This window comes from Schistocerca cancellata, chromosome 1, assembly GCF_023864275.1.
Source record: "Schistocerca cancellata isolate TAMUIC-IGC-003103 chromosome 1, iqSchCanc2.1, whole genome shotgun sequence".
NCBI classification, from domain to species: domain Eukaryota; kingdom Metazoa; phylum Arthropoda; class Insecta; order Orthoptera; family Acrididae; genus Schistocerca; species Schistocerca cancellata.
Window position 1 is genome coordinate 443,126,514 of NC_064626.1, and position 17,930 is coordinate 443,144,443.

Consider the following 17,930-nt stretch of genomic DNA (forward strand, 5'->3'; position numbering starts at 1 on the left):
GATTATATATTTGTGCACCCATCGTTCGATAGATGACAGTAATTCGTGCCTTATTTAATCTAAATCACATTCATATTTATTTTTTACTTTTTACTTACTACATGTAAAAGCAAATAAACGTAATTTCTAACAACGGCTATAAGCACTCGACTGTATTTTAGAGCCGACGCGCATTTGTGTTCTGAAAATATTAACCTAGATAATTTTCCTATAGTTCCTTTATTATATGCACATGCACCATTTTTGTCATTCGTAATTAAGCTGTAATTGTAGACATGTAAGCTGCAAATGTAACGGAACTGAGTATCTATATCATTTCTACTGCGTGGATTTTCAGTTGAAGCTGCAGTCTATCTGCAGTCACATAAACTGAACATTAACAATTTTTAATGTCGTATTTGACTGCTATCTGACTGTTGGTATATAATTTTGCACTACGGTATCTTATGAGAAATAATGAACTGTATGCACAGATTCTTTCCATATTTGATAATCCACTTGACGCGAACTGCCTGTTCATATTTTCAAATATACAACATTCTGGCTCAACATTATGAGGATTAAATCTACATTTAATTCGTAGACCAATATTACATGCAAAACGTAATGTATTTCCATCTTTGACGGTGCAGTCGAATAATTACTGTATATTAGAAACAACAAATAACTCGAAAAAATAATCTGCTTCAGTTTTCTATTGCCATGCAATGTGGAGCTCTATTTGCTTCAAAACGTATGTTACTCATTACTGTGGCAGGCCAAGTAAATTTTATTGAATGTTGTACTACGCTTCAAAGTGATACAGAAACGTAGTACTATTTTTCAATGTAGTTGCCGAACCTCACATCGAAATCGAAGCAGAGCTTACCTTACGCAACTTCTGGGGTATTGGGTTATAGTGCAGAAGGACAATGCCATTGCGTAACAACCCACGCATCTTGTTCTTTACGTTTTGAACACTATTCATACTTTCCCACGTCTTTCAACTTTGGAATATGATACCAGTTTCTGCGCCATTTCACTCGGACCCTATCGTTCATCTGTTACCAGTTCCACAGCAGAACTTTAGGGCTATCTTCAAGAAACTATGAACATTTCTCAGTGACAGTGCGTCACCCCTGTTGTGCAGTAGCCTTAGCATTGGACTTACTGTCTACGTACAAGCAATCAAGACAAAATATTAATCATCCTCTTAAAATGTCATATCAGAATCGACAGCAAACCAATACCGACAACAGTAGTTCAGGTATAGATGCAAGCACTAACGAATAGTTCTGCAGGCAGTTCAGTTGAAGACGAATGGACATTTCTAAAATGGCAATCACAGAAGTTAGAAAGAAAAAGAGTCGTCGGAACGACTGAGTCAATATACAGGAAAGTCAAAACAACCTTCGGCGAATTTAAAAGCAATTGCGATGACATTAAGGGTGCAATGGGAGTTCCACTGTTAAATGCAGTGGAGAGAGAGGATAGAAAGGAAGAGTACACTGAAAGCATCTGTGAAGAGATGGACTCGTCTGTTGACCTGGTGGAAAAAGAAACAGGAATCGACAGGAAACAGATAGAATTTCAGAATTAGAATTAGAATTTCAGAATGCTTTGGATGACTTAACGTCAAATAAAGCACATGGAAGGACAATATTCCATAGGAATTTCTAAAATCTGTGGGGACAGTGGCAACAAAATGACCGTTTACGTTGGTGAGTAGATGTGTGAGACGAGCGATATGCCATCAGACTTTTGGAAAAAAACATCATCCACATAATTCTGAAGATATCAACAGCCGACAAGTGCGAGAACTGTCACACAATCACTTTAACAGCTCATGCATCCTAACTGCTGACAAGAGTAACATGTAGAAGAATGGAAAAAAAAATTGAGGATCTGTTACATGACGACCAGTTTGGTTTCAGGAGAGATAAAGGCACCAGAGAAGCAGTTCTGATAAAGGAGGCAGAAGTAAAGATAAATCAAGACACTTTCATGGGAAAATCTGTTCAACAGTGTAAAATGGATCAAGATACTCGAAATTATGAGAAAAATAGGGGTAAACTATACGGAAAGATGGATAGTATACAATGTGTACAAGAACCAAGAGGGAACAATAAGACCGACAGACGACGAACGAAGTTCTCGCATTAAAAAGAGTGTGAGACAGGGATGTTTTATTGCGCCCCTACTCTTCAATCTATGAATTGAGGAAGCAATGAAGAAAACATAGAAAAGTGAAAGAGTGCGATTAAAATTCAGGGTAAAAGGATATCACTGATAAGATTCTCTAATGTCATTGCAGTTCTCACTGAAAGTGAAGAAGAATTACAGGATGAGTCGAATGAACTGAACTGTCTAATGAGATAGTATATGGATTAAGATTAAATTGAAGAAAGACGAAAGTAACAGAATTGAGAACAGTGAGAATCTTAACATCACAACTGGAGATGACGAAGTAGACCAAGTAAATGAATTCTGCTACCCAGGAAGCAAGGTAGCCTATGATGAACGGAGCAAAGAGAAAATACAAGGCAAGCTAGCACTGGCAAAAAATGCATACCTTGCGAAGAGAACTGGTAATAAGTCGGCGAGGAAGGCAATATATATAAACAGCTGACAAGAAGAAAAGACGATACAATAGGACATCTGTTAAGACATCAGGGAATACCTCGATGGTACTACAGGGAGATGAAGAGGGTAAAAACTGTAGAGGAAGACAGAAACTGGAATATATCCAGAAAACAACTGAGAACGTACGTTGCAAATGCTACTCTGAGATAAAAAGTTTGGCACAAGAGAGGAATTCGTGGAGGGCCGCATCAAACCATTCACAAGACTGATGACTCAAAGAGTGGTCGCTTTGGGACAGATCTGGGTGTAGGCAATCGTATGACCCCCCCCCCCCCCCATCCTTGACGTAAGTCATGGCAGTGACGTGGTGACTAATGGCCAAACGGTTGTATGGATTCAGCGCAGTAACAGGGTGGTCACAATTATAATTTCGCCACTATAGTCAGTGTTGACAGAAAACTATTTGTATTTGTACACACCTGCTTTACATGCATATGTGTTCAACACATACTCCTCCTCTCTCTGTGTCCACCACTTCATCTTTTTGTCTGTCAATCTTATCCTCCCACTTCCACTTGTCTATGTCCTCCTCCACCCTCTGTCTACTTCTCCAACCCCTCGCTCTGATCGTAATCTCCTCCCTATCTCTATTTCCATCCCCAACCCCCTCTTTCTTTTCCGCATACCCATCACCCCTCTACACTTTCTATTTTCCTCATGTATTTCCCCCTCTCCCCCTCTCTCTGTCAATTCCCTCATCCTCTTCACTCCAACCATCCCCTCCTTACTGTGCACCTCATTCTGTCCCCACTCAAGCTCATAGTTCAAAACAGGCCAACACTACTCCAACACGAGATGCCAATCATTGAGGGCAGCCTACTGTACATGATGAGGCCTGGGAAACCCTTTCTTGCTCATGACATGTAGATGGCCCTGCAAAGGAGATTCATTAGGCCTGCTGATACTGTGCCCATACAACAGGCATGTCATGTAGGCAGCCTATAAGCCAGTAACTGGAATAACACATTTTTGCTCTTATATCAATAGAATCCAGGAGGTTATAAACCCCAAAGTGCTGATACTGATAAGGGCTACTGTTTCTGTGACAGTTTAGGGTTTCAGGAGGAGATCCCAGATATACACATATATACCCTGATTTACAGATATTCAGACTGTGCACTGCATGTTTTGCAATGTCAGAATTGTGCTGTTAGCTAGCGCTCTTGGTATGGAGCTCTATGGTTGAACACTATCGTCAGTCTGCATTACGTCACACACAGTCAACATGCATCTGGACTATATGAGCAGGCCGTTTCTCATAAGGCTGTTTTATCAAAACAACATCGTTTGTGCTGATGCTCTTTATGAGTGTAGAGACGTTGCTCAGGAGATCGTATGATTATCTGTAATACATTTGGAGAAAACCGAATGCTTGTCTGATCGTTCCAAATTTCATGTCCACCAAGATCATCTGATTTCAACCCATGGGATTTCTGATTCTGGGGTTGCCTGAAGTGTAGGGTTTATCATTGTGACACTACTACATCCTGGAGACTCAATATGAGCATTGCAAGGGAGGTACTCAGCATCCCACCTGAGATGTTTTGGGTAGCGATAGAGCAATCTCTAGTGTGGTCTAGTGCGCCATGGACACAAATGGTCGTCACACCGAGCAACGTTTGCAGCCTGGAACGTAAAAATAGTACGCAATTTAACGAATGTTATCCTCTCATGTGGAAATTGAAATGTGTTTCTTTCAACGGTTTATTCGATATTTAGTATATGAAATGTACTCGCGGTTGCGGTTACGGATTACCATCAGCTACATAAGGGAATGGCGACAGTGAAAATATGTGCCAGTCCGGGACCTGCTTTCCCGCTTTACCCTCGTGGTCGCCTTAACGGCTTCGCCAATCCGTGTACGACTCACTGCAAGACACAAACTTCCATGTGTCGTCGTTACTTCATGATAACCTGAGTCGTGTATGGACAGTCAAACCGATTAGGGCGACTGCTCGCATAAAGCGAGAAATTTGGGTTCATTCCCTTATATAGCTGATGGTTGGTTGTATTCACAAATGAATTCGTGTATTTCATAACGGCTGTAATGGCAGCAGTGCCTGTTCCTTCGGACATGAATGCGTGTTCGAAGGAATATCGGGCTGTTTCTCTTAACAACACAGGCATCGAAATATCGTATTTACTTGTTATCTGTCTTTCACATTTCCTCACAAATGTTTCACTCGTTTTTCATGGCGGCCTTCTCAAGCAATGAAATTTTAATTGTGAACCACCCTGTAAGTGACGAGAGGATTCTAAGGAAGCCTTCCAGTGAGTAGATCGCAATTGAAGCTGGTTAATTTATTAGTGTACCACCTCGGACTCTTTAGCATACCTAAACGGGATGGTGTGCGAGTCGTAACTATGCCTAAGAACAGTGGTCGTAAAAAGACAAATGACATTGCGTTTTTAAACCGACAGTTACTGGGAGCTGCTGTCAGTGTCCCAATCAATTTTCGAGCGAACATTGCAACAGGAGCTGTATGAACATCTGATGTCGGGTATCTCACAAAAGGACTTTTCCCTCGGCAACACATAAAGCTTCATCTCATACGTTCCTAAATGAAGGCATGAACTTAAGGTGACGTGTAGCAGTTGTCCCTCTTTTATAACGGTGCATTTCGTCAGGGCACCGACGACCGAACAAAGCACGTAAACCTGAAAATGTAAAGGGAGTTCTTCAGGGAGGAATGGTACTGTGATGTGCTGGAGCGTTTTCCTATCGCAGCTTGCCACATTATTTCTGGTTACCGTGAACATGAGTTGAGCAGTTTGTTTCAACACTTTATTGCTTTTTCTTCTACTTATTCATTATATGGTGTGGACAATTTCGTCCTTCGAGATGACAAAAGCCGCGTTCACACTTAACAGAGATGAACGCATACTTCTCCGCTTCCATAGACACTCGACTCCCTTATCGCGTCATGAATGGCCCGATAAATCACCCGAGACTAATTAAATTTGATACCTGTATGGGATATAATAAATGAGTGGCCTCACCTGGACATGGTTACCTGAGTTCGAATATAATATGATTCCTAGAGACAGAAAAGCGAACGTCCAAGGATCAGGATGGTTTTATAAAGCATCGTTCGTGCGAAACTAAACTTGTCTTTTTCTCATATGATATACTGCTAACTATGGATGAAGGACAATAGGCAGATTCTATATTTTTAGATTTCCGAAAAGCATTTGACACGGTGCCTCACTGCAGATTGTTAACAAAGGTACGAATGTATGGAATAGGTCCAAAATCTTTGAGTGGCTCGAAGATTTTTTAAGTAATAGAATCCAGTACGTTGTCGACGACATTGAGTTTTCATAAGAGAGAAGGGTGTCGTCATAAGTGCTCCGGGAAAGTGTAAGAGGATCGCTGTTGTTTTCTGTATACAGAAATGATCTGCCAGATTCTTTGCTGATGATGCTGTGAGTAACGGGCAGGAGTCGAAGTTGATTGATTGTAGGAGGATCAGATGTCTTCCAGAAAATTTCTAGTTGGTGTGATAAATTGCAGATGTCTCTAAATGCAGCACAACGAATGTTAATGTGAATGAATAGAACAAACAAACTCATTATGTCCGAATACAGTATTGGTAGTGTCCCGCTTGACACAATCAATTCGTTTAAATATCTGGGCGCAATGTTGAAAAGTGATATGAAATTGAACGAGCATGTGAGAATTGTGGTAGTGAAGGTGAATGGTCGACTTTGATTCATTGGAATAATTTTGGAAAAGAATGGTTCATCCGTAAAGGAGACTACATGTAGGACGCCATGTAACCCATTCTTGAGTACTGCAGAGTGTTTGGAATCCGCACCAGGTTGGATTAAAGAAAGACATCGAAAGAATTCAAAGGTGGGCTACTAGATCTGTTACCGGTGAAACGTCCCCTTAGAAAAATTATAAATGACTGTGCTTAAACTGACACACAACATTTTTAGCGCAACGCAATCTGACTTTCAATAATCCCTACAAAAGTATGGCTCTGGCTAACAATAACCTATACCTTTCATGAATCACTTACCTGACAAAAATCTTGGTTACTCGAACTACTGCAAAACAGCGTGCGCCAATACTGCCAGCTAAATAAAAGATTCTAACTACTGAAGGCGCTAACTACTGATAGGCATACGTAGCAAATGGAAGATTTTGATAGAGAACAAACAATGTGTTTATCTTAATAGTGTTCAAACGTCACAATATATAAATATATCAGTTCATGATATCCAGTCTTAAAAATTTACTGTCTCTGATGGATACACGTCCAGATCATCCGCTCTCAAAACTCCGCCATCTCTCTCCCCACATCCACGACTGTTCGCGGCTCAGCTCCAACTGCGCAACGCTACGCGCTGTTAACATCCAATTGCCCAACACTACAATAGCGAATATTACAACAATGCCAACCAGCCACAGACTGCACACAGTACAGCCGGTGATTTTCATACAGAGCGCTACGTGGCGTTACCAATATAAAAACCTAAAGAGCCTACTTACACCGGTAAGTCCGAACAGCAGGCAGGTATTATAGAGACGCTTTGGGAACGAAAATAGCAATACTTGGAGGGAAGGCGACATTCGTTTCGAGGAACGCTACTGGAAAAGTTAGAGAACCGACATTTGCAGTTGATTGCAGAATGACAGTACTGCAAGCAATGTACACTTCGCTTAAGGACTATGACGATAACAGAAACTATGACTCGTTTTTACTTCACTGTGTTTGAGAGCAGATGAGGAAAGGACGTAACTAGTAGTAGTACAGGGTACTTTCTGCCACGCACCGTAGAGTGGCTTGCGGAGTATGTACTTAGAGCTAGATGTAGAAGAAACTACACAATTTACACATGTTGTTGGAGCGATTTAATGCTGTAATGTGTAAGCGATCCTGTGGGACCACGCATCCATCTATGCTGAAACACACACGTTAGCTCGTGGTGTGGCCCCCACGGGCGGTAATGCAGGCACTCACTATGGCTTCCATCCAACCGTAAAGATGGTGAATTTTGACTTGGAATACCTTATGCCATACATATCGACTTGTTCACTAAGTTCTGTGTGAGTCCTCGTCCAATGATATCCCATATGTGCTCGATTACAGACAAGTCCGGAGATCACGCTGTCCAGGAACTTGCTGCAGGTCTTGTAGAGCATGTAGTTTCACGGGAATTGTGTGGGCTAGCATTATCCTGATGGAAGACTACATCACCTCTGTGTTGCAAGAATGTCAAAAGAACGGGTCTAACAACATTCTACGATCTAGCGCTGGTTAGCTTCTCTTCCAGAAATATCAAAGGTGAACGAGACTTGAAGCTCATCGCACAACGGACCTTAAGGCCTGGGGTGGGGCCAGTGTGTGTTACACGAATGTACTCAAGACACAGCGCCCACCAGGTCTAGGTCGTACGCGCTAACGACTATTACTTGCGTGCGGGCAGAACCTGCCTTCATAGATGAAGACTAATGTCCGCCATTTCATTTCCCAACCGATCTTCTGACAGCACCACTAGAGCAGTCCATGTCGATGCTGTGGCGTGAGTGAAAGATGGGCTAGAGGTATGTTTGCCCATAGTCCCACTGTTAAAACCGGTTCGTAACAGTTCGCGATGAAACTTCCCTGTACTGTGATATCTGTATAATCTGCCACTGCTGTTATTACAATACGACGATTGTGGTGGACGTTCGTGCTGCGTGCAAGTCCACACCCACGCCTATGCGTGTGAAAATGTTCACGTGACCACTAATACAAGCATCGCTGCACTACTCACACAGAAAGTTCAATTTCTTTCGCACTTCTCCGAAGGAACTATCCCGCACCTCGGAAGGCCACAATTTGGTCCCTTTCAAGCTCGCTTATTTGGCTATAGAAAGTGTGAGTGCATCCCCGTGGTATGGTTGCCTGCTTGCTGCACACGTCTGCACCACATTGAACCTTCTGGTTGTGAGCGTTCCTTATTAGAGGGCAGGCACAAATAGCGCTCTGGTAGCTATGCTACTGCGCTGTTTGTTGGCGGACGACGTTGAATTCATTGTCAATACATCTACTATTTCCCAGGTGGCGTATGCCGTCATTGGATTAAAATCGACATCGTCTTTCCAAGTGTACCAATTTCATTTCCAGCAATGCATTTGACGAACAACCTTGTAGATGTGTTATTGTAACTGGAGCATGTTGTCATTATGTCGACGAGACTGGCGCTTAGTTACGCACTACTGGCCATTAAAATAGCTACACCAAGAAGAAATGCAGATGACAAACGGGTATTCATTGGACAGATACGTTATACTAGAACTGACATGCGATTACATTTACACGCAATTTGGGTGCATAGATCCTGAGAAATCAGTACTCAGAACAACAACCTCTGGCCGTAATAACGGCCTTGATACGCCTGGGCATTGATTCAAACAGAGCTTGGATGGCGTGCACAGGTACAGCAGCCCATGCAGCTTCAAAACGATACCACAGTTCATCAAGAGTAGTGATTGGCGTATTGTGACGAGACAGTAGCTCGGCCACCATTGACAAGACGTTTTCAATTGATGAGAGATCTGGACAATGTGCTGGCCAGGGCAGTAGTCGAACATTTTCTGTATCAAGAAGGGCCCGTACAGGACCGGCAAAATGCGGTCGTGCATTGTCCTGCTGAAATGTAGGGTTTCGCAGGGATCGAATGAAGGGTAGAGCTACGGGTCGTAACACATTTGAAATGTAACGTTCACTGTTCAAAGTGCCGTCAATGCGGACAAGAGGTGATCGAGACGTGTAACCAATGGCACCCCATACCATCAAGCCGGGTGATACGCCAGTATGTCGACGACGAAAACACGCTTCCAATGTGCGTTCACCGCGATGTCGCCAAACACGGATGCGACCATCATGATGCTGTAAACAGAACCTGGATTCATCCGAAAAAATGACGTTTTGCCATTCGTGCACCCAGGTTCGTCGCTGAGTTTACCATCGCAGGCGCTCCTGCCTGTGATGCAGCGTCAAGGGTAACCGCAGCCATGGTCTCCGAGCTGATAGTCCATGCTGCTGCAAACGTCGTCCGGCAGCCTGTGCAGATGGTTGTTGTCTTGCAAACGTCCCCATCTCTTGAGTCAGGGATCGACAAGTGGCTCCACGATCCGTTACAGCCATGCGGATAAGATGCCTGTCATTTCGACTGCTAGTGATACGAGGCCGTTGGGATCCAGCACGGCGTTCCGTATTACCTTCCTGAACCCATCGATTCCGTATTCTGCTAACAGTCATTGGATCTCGACCAACGCGAGCAGCAATGTCGCGATACGATAACCCGCAAGCGCGATAGGCTACAATCCGACCTTTATCAAAGTCGGAAACGTGATGGTACGCATTTCTCCTCCTCACACGAGGCATCGCAACGTTTCACCAGGCAACGCCGGTCAACTGCCGTTGGTGTATGGAAACTTTCCTCATGTCAGCACGTTGTAGGTATCGCCACCGTTGCCAACCTTGTGTGAATGCTCTGAAAAGCTAATCATTTGCATATCACAGCATCTTCTTCCTGTCGGTTAAATTTCGCGTCTGTAGCACGTCATCTTCGTGATGTAGCAATTTTAATGGCCAGTAGTGTATTTCTGGGAGATCCGAGAATTTGAAGATGACAGCTAGTTCTTGGAGACCTGAGAATCTGAAAATCGCAGCTAGTTATTGTCGAAACTGGCTATGAAACGAACTACTTCACACCGAGCGATCTTGGGTTCTAATATTCCACAGTAGAAGGAAACTTGTACACTCTGTTCCTAGCCGAAGTAAGACGTTGTTAAGGCTGGAGGCGTGATTAGGCGGTACTAATGAGCTATCTTTTGTGAGTCGCCAAATTTTGCGTCCGGTGTGCTTATCGTATTTCAGAATAATTTAGAAGCATTTTTAACATACTGGGACGCTCCTGTAAATCTCCCACAAGTTGCTGCTCTCTTCCAGAATTCTCAGCCGAAAAGGTTTTAATTTGCGAAATTGACGCAAGCGTAAAGTCACTCGAGCCGGGTGGAAGAGAACGATGTTTGCTAGAGGCGGACGGGGAGTCTGCGGGCGGATAGGCGGCATCAGCTGCGGCGGACGTCGGCGCCGGCCCGTCCATCAATAACGGTGCCGCCCCCGCCGCCCCCACCCCGTCACGGGCACGCTACACGCTGCTACCTGCGCCCGTGGGCGCCGTGACTGACGCCGACATGGCAGCAGCTGCGAGCGCCCCGGGCCGCGTCTGCGTGGGACGCCTGCCCTCCGGCCGTCTCCCGCTCACCTGTGAACCCTCTGCATTGGGACGCGAAGCAGTTCACAGCTTTAAAGTTGTAGGAATAATACCGCGAGAACTATCGAACAGTCAACTTAGCAACTCATGCCTACGAGTTGCTAACACGATTAATATACAGAATTATAGAAAATAAATTTGGGAATCTGGTGGATAATCATCAATTTGACTATAGAAAAGGTAAAAGCGTCAGATAGGTGAGCCGTGGTAAAAAAATGCTGTTTTGAAGAGCGCGCCGCAGCGCGTAGTGTGAAGCAGTCGCCCTCCGTTTCTGGCGGTGGCGCCGCTGTGTCAATCGCAGCTTTGGTGTCTCCCTCTGCTGGGAAAGGGGAAAGGTAGCCTTTTCACGTGCATTTAAGGGGCGCTATGAGTTCGCCAGTCAGTCAGTCTGGGTCAGTCTCTCGTCCCCAGCTTGCTAGTCTGTCTCTCGTCCGCATTTGTTAGGCAGTTAGTGTCTGTCTGTCGTTCGGATCAACCTTTAAAGCCGGCGAAATTAGAGTCTTTCCACTCCACCAGTAAGAGAACTCAGGGAGTGGTCGCCCGGTCGGGGCTTAGTTCCTGCCATTGAGTCCGTGCGTTAGGCCGCCAGTCTGCTCGAGTTTGCTCAGGTAATGGTCATTGGCGGCTGGATCGATCGGTTGGTCGGTCGCATACAGAGACACAAAATGACTTGTCCGCCTTGAGCGTCGGCGCATGTGAGACCGCCACGTGAGTCCACTGGGCCGCAGCGTATAGCGAGTGCTAGTGACTTCGCGGTCGACACGAGAGCAACAGGAGTCAACCCGCAACATCAGTCTGGCCGGTGCGAGCTGCGACGCCGTGAGACGGGAGATCGGCGCGCCTTCCTGCGTCCGTTGAAGCGGCTGGGAGCGATTTGAGGGTGCTGCGCCAGGTCTTCTCGAGAAATCGCAGTTTATTAGAAGTTAAGTGATTGGTGATATGTTGTTTGATTTACTTTTGTTAAATTCTACTTGTTTTCTTGGTGAGGTCACCAGCCGTCTGCTTTGGGGTCGTCCCCCCACTCTTCTCCGTCTGCCCACCCATGGGAAGGATCTTGTTTATAAATTGGGTGGTCCGTTTTTCCCTTGTGGAGTAGGGGCGGGTTAGAGCAACCTGCGGTTCGGGTTGTTCGGTAATCTCCCTATCAATCTACCGTAAGTTAGTAGCTGCCTCTGCCATGTTTGTCGGATTTGGTGTGTTAACCAATTTATTGCTTGGAGTGTGACGGCCTAATACCTGAAATTTGTTTTGATCTTTGGAAACATTGATATTATTGCCTATGATCTTGGGAGGCGGTGTCTGTGTACTGAAGAGCATCTTGACTATTGTTTGGCCAACCTTGTAGAATTTTATATAAGTTTGAATTTCATGGGTTTTTATTTAAATGATCATTTTAGTATATAAAGTTGCCACCCTTTCACCGTAACACTTTTCTTAGAAGTTAAAATCAAGTTACACTTTCGGTGGCAAGGTTAATATTTTAATTGTTAATGTCTTGTACCATTTCCATTCCTCCTATGGGGGTGCATAGTTTGTGTGCTTGTGTAAATTGTTAAAACTCTTAGTTTAAAGTTATCTGGTGTGTTGCAGATTTGCACCAGTGTCTTTCAAAGGCTGTTGTGAGCGGTCGTAACTATGGCCGTGTGAAAAGGGAGCGGCAAGGTTCTCTGCCCGAAAGCTCATACTGTCAAAACTTGTTTCCTTCTGTCTCTGAATAAATTGTAACTTTGATATTTAGAGACTGCTTTCTGATTATAATTTTAAATCAGTTTTTTTAAAATTGCTTTTAGGCACTATTAAAGTCAGTAAAATTCCTACTTGTTAAAAGGAATTTGGTTATGATTTCATCAGTTACTCCCTGGCAACTACTTCCATGCTTACATAGTGTGATTTATGTGTTAATGTTCTTGATGAATCGCTAGTAAATAAAATAAATTCATAAGAATCTTCTTTTAAAATAAATCACGGTTCAACAGGTAAGTGTCACGTTGCAGTTAATAATGGAAGCAAGACTGCAGAGAAATCAAGACACCTTCACAGGATTTATCGCCATGTAAAATGAAGCAAAATATTAATATTTCTGAGATAAACAGGGATAAGCCACAGGGAAAGGAAAACCATGATCGCACAATAAGAGTGGAAGAAAAAGAACGAAATGATCTCATTAAAAAAGTTGGAAGACAGAGATGTAGTCCTTCGCCCTACTATCCAATCTATACATCGAAGAAGCAATGATGCTAATAAAAGGAACGTTCACCAGTGCGATTAGAATTCAGAGTAAAGGATATATCAATGATAACATTCGCTACAAAACTGAAGGAGAATTATAGGATCAGTTGAATGACAGGAACAGGCTAATGAGTACATTATATGGATTGCGAGTAAATCGAAGAAGGACGAAAGTAATAAGAAGTAGCAGAAATGAACATAGCGAAAAGCTTAACACCGGATTTGCGGATCACGAAGCAGATGAAATTAGACAGTTGTGCCACTCAGCCAGCAAAATAAACCCTGATGAGTGGAGCAAGAGGAATATAAATAGCAGACTAGCCCTGGAAAAAGAATATTCTTGGCCAAGAGCAGTCTACTGGCATCAAATAAAGGCATTAATTTGAGAAAGAAGTTTCTGAGAAAGTGCGTTTGGAGAACAGCGTTTCATGGTAGTGAACCATGGACTGTGGCAGAAACGGATCGGAGGAGAGTCGAAACATTTGATACGTGGCACTACAGAAGAATGTTGAATATTAAGTGGACTAATAAGGTCAGCAATGAGTAGGTTGGCCTCGAAATCGTAAATAAATGACACCTAATCTGTTAAGACATTAGGGAATTACTTCTTTGGTACTAGCAGAGGCTATAGAAGAAAATATTTGTGAGGATGTAAGTTGTAAGTGCCACTCAGAGGTTGAAAAGTTGGCACAAGATATCAGTTCGTGGTGGGCCACGTCATAAAAAGAAAAGAAAAGGGAGCACTGCTGGGAGTCTATATGGAAGACATATGTGATCCAATATTAATGTCGGTGGGTCCACGGAGTCTTTCGAGGCGGCGTGTCTGAATGAAATCTCCTCGGGTTTTACACCGCGTCGGTTCAAATAAAACTGTTGAGCTTTCCATGGCTATCGTCGTCAGGAGTACCAACAGAAAGCTCTAGAATTTTATTTGAATTGACGCGCCTTGAAAACCGAAAGATTTTATGCAATAATATCGCTATTTAACAAAGCTTTCTGAGTTAAGGCAGAACGCATAGATGACATTCCGATGATATTTCTAAACTTAATGGGGGAAGTGGCAAATAAAAACATTTATTTATTTAGGCTTATGTTTAGTATCTATGAGACTGGATATATGTCATCAAACAGAAAAATAAAAGAAAAAGGAAATCATCCACAGACACCTGAGGAAGGTAATGGAAAATATGTGCAAGAACTATCGCACAGTTAACTCACGCATCCAACTGGCGAGAAAAATAATGTGCAGAAGAATGTAAAACAAAATTAAGGATAGGTCACATGACGATCAATTGAACTCTAGATTGGGTAAAGCCATAGATACAGGGGCATTAACATAAGAAAAACGTGAGAAATATCAAGATGCGTTAATAGAAGCTGTGGACCTAGAAAAAAGCGTTCGGCCATGTAGAATAGTGAAAAATACTCGAAATTGTTAGAAAAATTTGAGTACTCTATATGGAAAGATGGAAAAATGGAACAAAGAAAAAAACTCAAAGAACAAATAGAAAATAAATTCACGGCCTAAGATGAAAAACTTGTACAAGAGTCAAGAATATACAATAAGAACGGCAGATCAAGAACGAAGTACTCGGATTACAAGGGGTGAACCATAGCGATCTACTCTTCAGCACATACTGTTTAATCCATAAATCCAAGAACCAACGAGAAAATAAAAGGAAGGACCAGAAGCGGAATTAAAACTCAGTGTGGAAGTATATCAATGAAAAATTGGTGATGACATTGCTGTCAGCAGTAAAAGTGAAAGAGAATCTGTTCGAGAGTGAAAAAGAATCCATTGAGTGGAGTGAACAGACTAATTAGTACATAATATGGATTCAAGGCAAATCCAAGAAAGAAATTGGTAATGAGTAACAGCGGAAATGATGTTAGCGATAACCTTAACAAAAATATTTTGACCACTAAGTAGCTGATTTCTGCAGTCTTAGAAGCGAAGTAACACATCACGTACGAAGCAAGGAGGACATAAAAAGCAGACCAGCACTGGCGACGAGAGGATTCCTGGCCATAAAGAGTCAACTAGTATCAGACACAAGCCTTAATATAAAGGCAAAACTTTCTTCGTTCTTATAGCTGGGACATAGCACTGTATGGAAGTGAATCACAGATTGTCGGAAAACTGCAAAGGAATACAATCGAAGCCTTTGATATGTGGTAATGTAGGAGAATGTTGGGAGGTAGGTGATCTGAGATTTTCAGCAAACGAACTCGACTACTGTAATATCACACTCTTACCGTCAACTGAATGAAGCCACCTATCTATTAGGTTATATCACTCCTCGGCTGTGGCTAAAAACTTCTGTGAACGAAAGAGAGTGCCCTGGTGGAAGCGAAGCTGTGAGTCGAGCCCAGCAAGCTGAGCCGGTACCGGACACCTCTGCAAAAGGCAAAGGTCTCACGTTCACAATCGTAATTTGCCTGGCAGTTTCTAAATACCGCAAAATTCGCTGCGGTGTGACCGCTTACGTAGATATATACTAAGTTCATCAATGATCTTCTGGGCGGTAATGATGCGTATACAGTTTACTCTCCACCTCGGTCTAAATACGTTAATCCGCTTTTGGCCCTAATTATTTTTCATTGTAGGACTGTTGTATTTATCGAGGGAAACGCAATTATCCCCAAAAGCCGCTATTTAGTTGGCGTTCAAGCAGTTAATTCTACCCCTAAATAACAAAATGACAATACCTTTCGCGGCAGAACGGGTTATGATCTGGTTTTAGTATGGTACATTAAATCAAGGAGAACGATATAAAACACTGCTAATTTGTTCCCTTTCATAGTTGCGGCTGATACAGTGGAAGATTTGAGATAGAAATACCGTTTTGGTTACGGAGCTTTTTTATTTCCAAATTTCAATGACACGATTGGCCTGAATTTGCCTACCCTTAGCGAAACCCTTCATTGAAATTTGAAAATAAAAACCTTTGCAACCAGGACTATAATTTTATCTTAATTTTCACGAAAATAATTTCATTTCGTAAAACGGAGTACTAGCCGAACTTAGGCCACTGTTGGGAAAATAAACGTGAAACCTTCCCGTCTCCTCTGTATCTCTTTTGCTACGCAACCTTCTCTTCTACAATAACCTATGAAACCTTCACTTAGGATTTCTATCTCTTGCTTAAAAATAACAAATGAAATCTTCCCTTTGAAATTAATTCTCTTTCTCAATCTTCGCATACAAATTTAAATGCTGCTTATTAAAAGTGATTTTCTGATTATTTCGACGAGACATAGAATGTGTTGTCGTCGTGGCCCTCAGTCGTTACCTGCAATAACCCAAAACTGTTCCTTACCTTTTTCACTGTTACTGGATCGCCAACTGACTGCTACATCGAACTGCAACATGAATATACTTACTCTGTTTTACTATACTGTATTAGCTGCTGGTGGGCTGTCATAATAAGTGGCTGTGTTTATTACCAAAGCTGAAGTTATTCTTTAATAGCAAAGCTGACGTTATTCTTTAGTTAATTTGACTGAATTTACTAAATTCATAGTTAAACTTTTTCTTGACAACAATAAAATTTAGCAAAGTTTTACGTTGATGGTTTTTTGGGGCGGATTATAATCAGTAAAGCAATATTGCTCGCAAAAATTAATTATATTCTGAATGAAATGATTTTACAAAATTTCAAATGGGACTTACTTTTTACAATAATCTAAAAATTAGCATTGTGCGAACATACCTTCAGTAGTCTTGCGTTTCTCAAAAAAATAATTCAATAATATTAGTTCCTCTTATGATAACAGTTAGCTGATGTCTCTGTATATCCGTCTATAATCTCTTGTAAATCATAGCTGGTGGCTGGCAGGCACACCGCTCTTCTCAACCTCTCGCTTCAGACCTGCTACCGACTCGCTTCACTTCTCGTTTACTACTGACTTCCTACGATCGCGAATGTGTGGTCTCTCCCGCCAACAATGCTTTCGGGTGCAGACAATCCCTGCTACCATCACAAAATGTATCAATGCGCGGTCTTTCCCGCTCTTTTCTTAAAATGGATCTATACGCGGTCTCTCCCGCCCTTTCTAAAATTATATCAATGTGCGGTCTCTCCTGCCAGCAATACTTTGGTGCAGACATTGTCTGCTACCGCGATTATTTCCAACATGACAAATATTAATTACTCTTACTTAATCGTATTAATAAAATATAAAAATCTTTCATTAATTGTGGTTTGACAATAGACAATGGAAATATACATGTCTTACAAACGTATCACGTCTAATTATGTGAAGAATTTAAAAGGTATTCCTTTAAGGGTACAATGTGCGGAAAGTTCTTGCATCTGCTGCAGTAAGTTACATCTACAGCACTGAGGAGTCATCATTATACGTCAGTTCTCGAACACTGTCCCACAGCTCACAGCTCACAGCTCATAGCTTACAGCTAACGTCGTGGATTCTAGGCTCGCATTTGTCGCTCGCGTATCAAATGTGCTCAGCAGGGTTGATAACTAGTGATCTAAAACGCCCCACGAGCACCTCACGTACTTAGAGTTTACCTCGAACAGTTCTGACACACACTGGTAGAGCTGAGGATGGTGAAATGCCTTTTTAAGGGCAAGTGTCGTCCGTAGCCTGATGTGAGTGGACCGAAGAATGATCATGATAGGACAGGAGACTCCCTTATCTTTCGATAGTAGAAGCAGGACTGGAACACCTAGTGTGGACTGACACCTCAATGGAGACGTTTATGTAGAGCTCGGGCCTTTTGCTGGGATAAGCGGATTTTCGCAGGTAGTCTGTCAGCGAGTTGGCGAAGCCATCGTAGA

General features: G+C 42.6%; 1 protein-coding gene across 1 annotated transcript in view; it reads left to right on the forward strand.

Moving 5' to 3' along the window:
• LOC126181874 (zinc finger CCCH domain-containing protein 18-like) overlaps window positions 1-17,930 on the forward strand; it is a 98,996-nt gene that overhangs the window by 15,588 nt on the left and 65,478 nt on the right. The window contains exon 2 of the mRNA XM_049924809.1: window positions 10,688-10,939. Within this exon, the coding sequence (XP_049780766.1) occupies window positions 10,688-10,939 (252 nt within the window). The remainder of the gene's footprint in view (window positions 1-10,687; window positions 10,940-17,930) is intronic.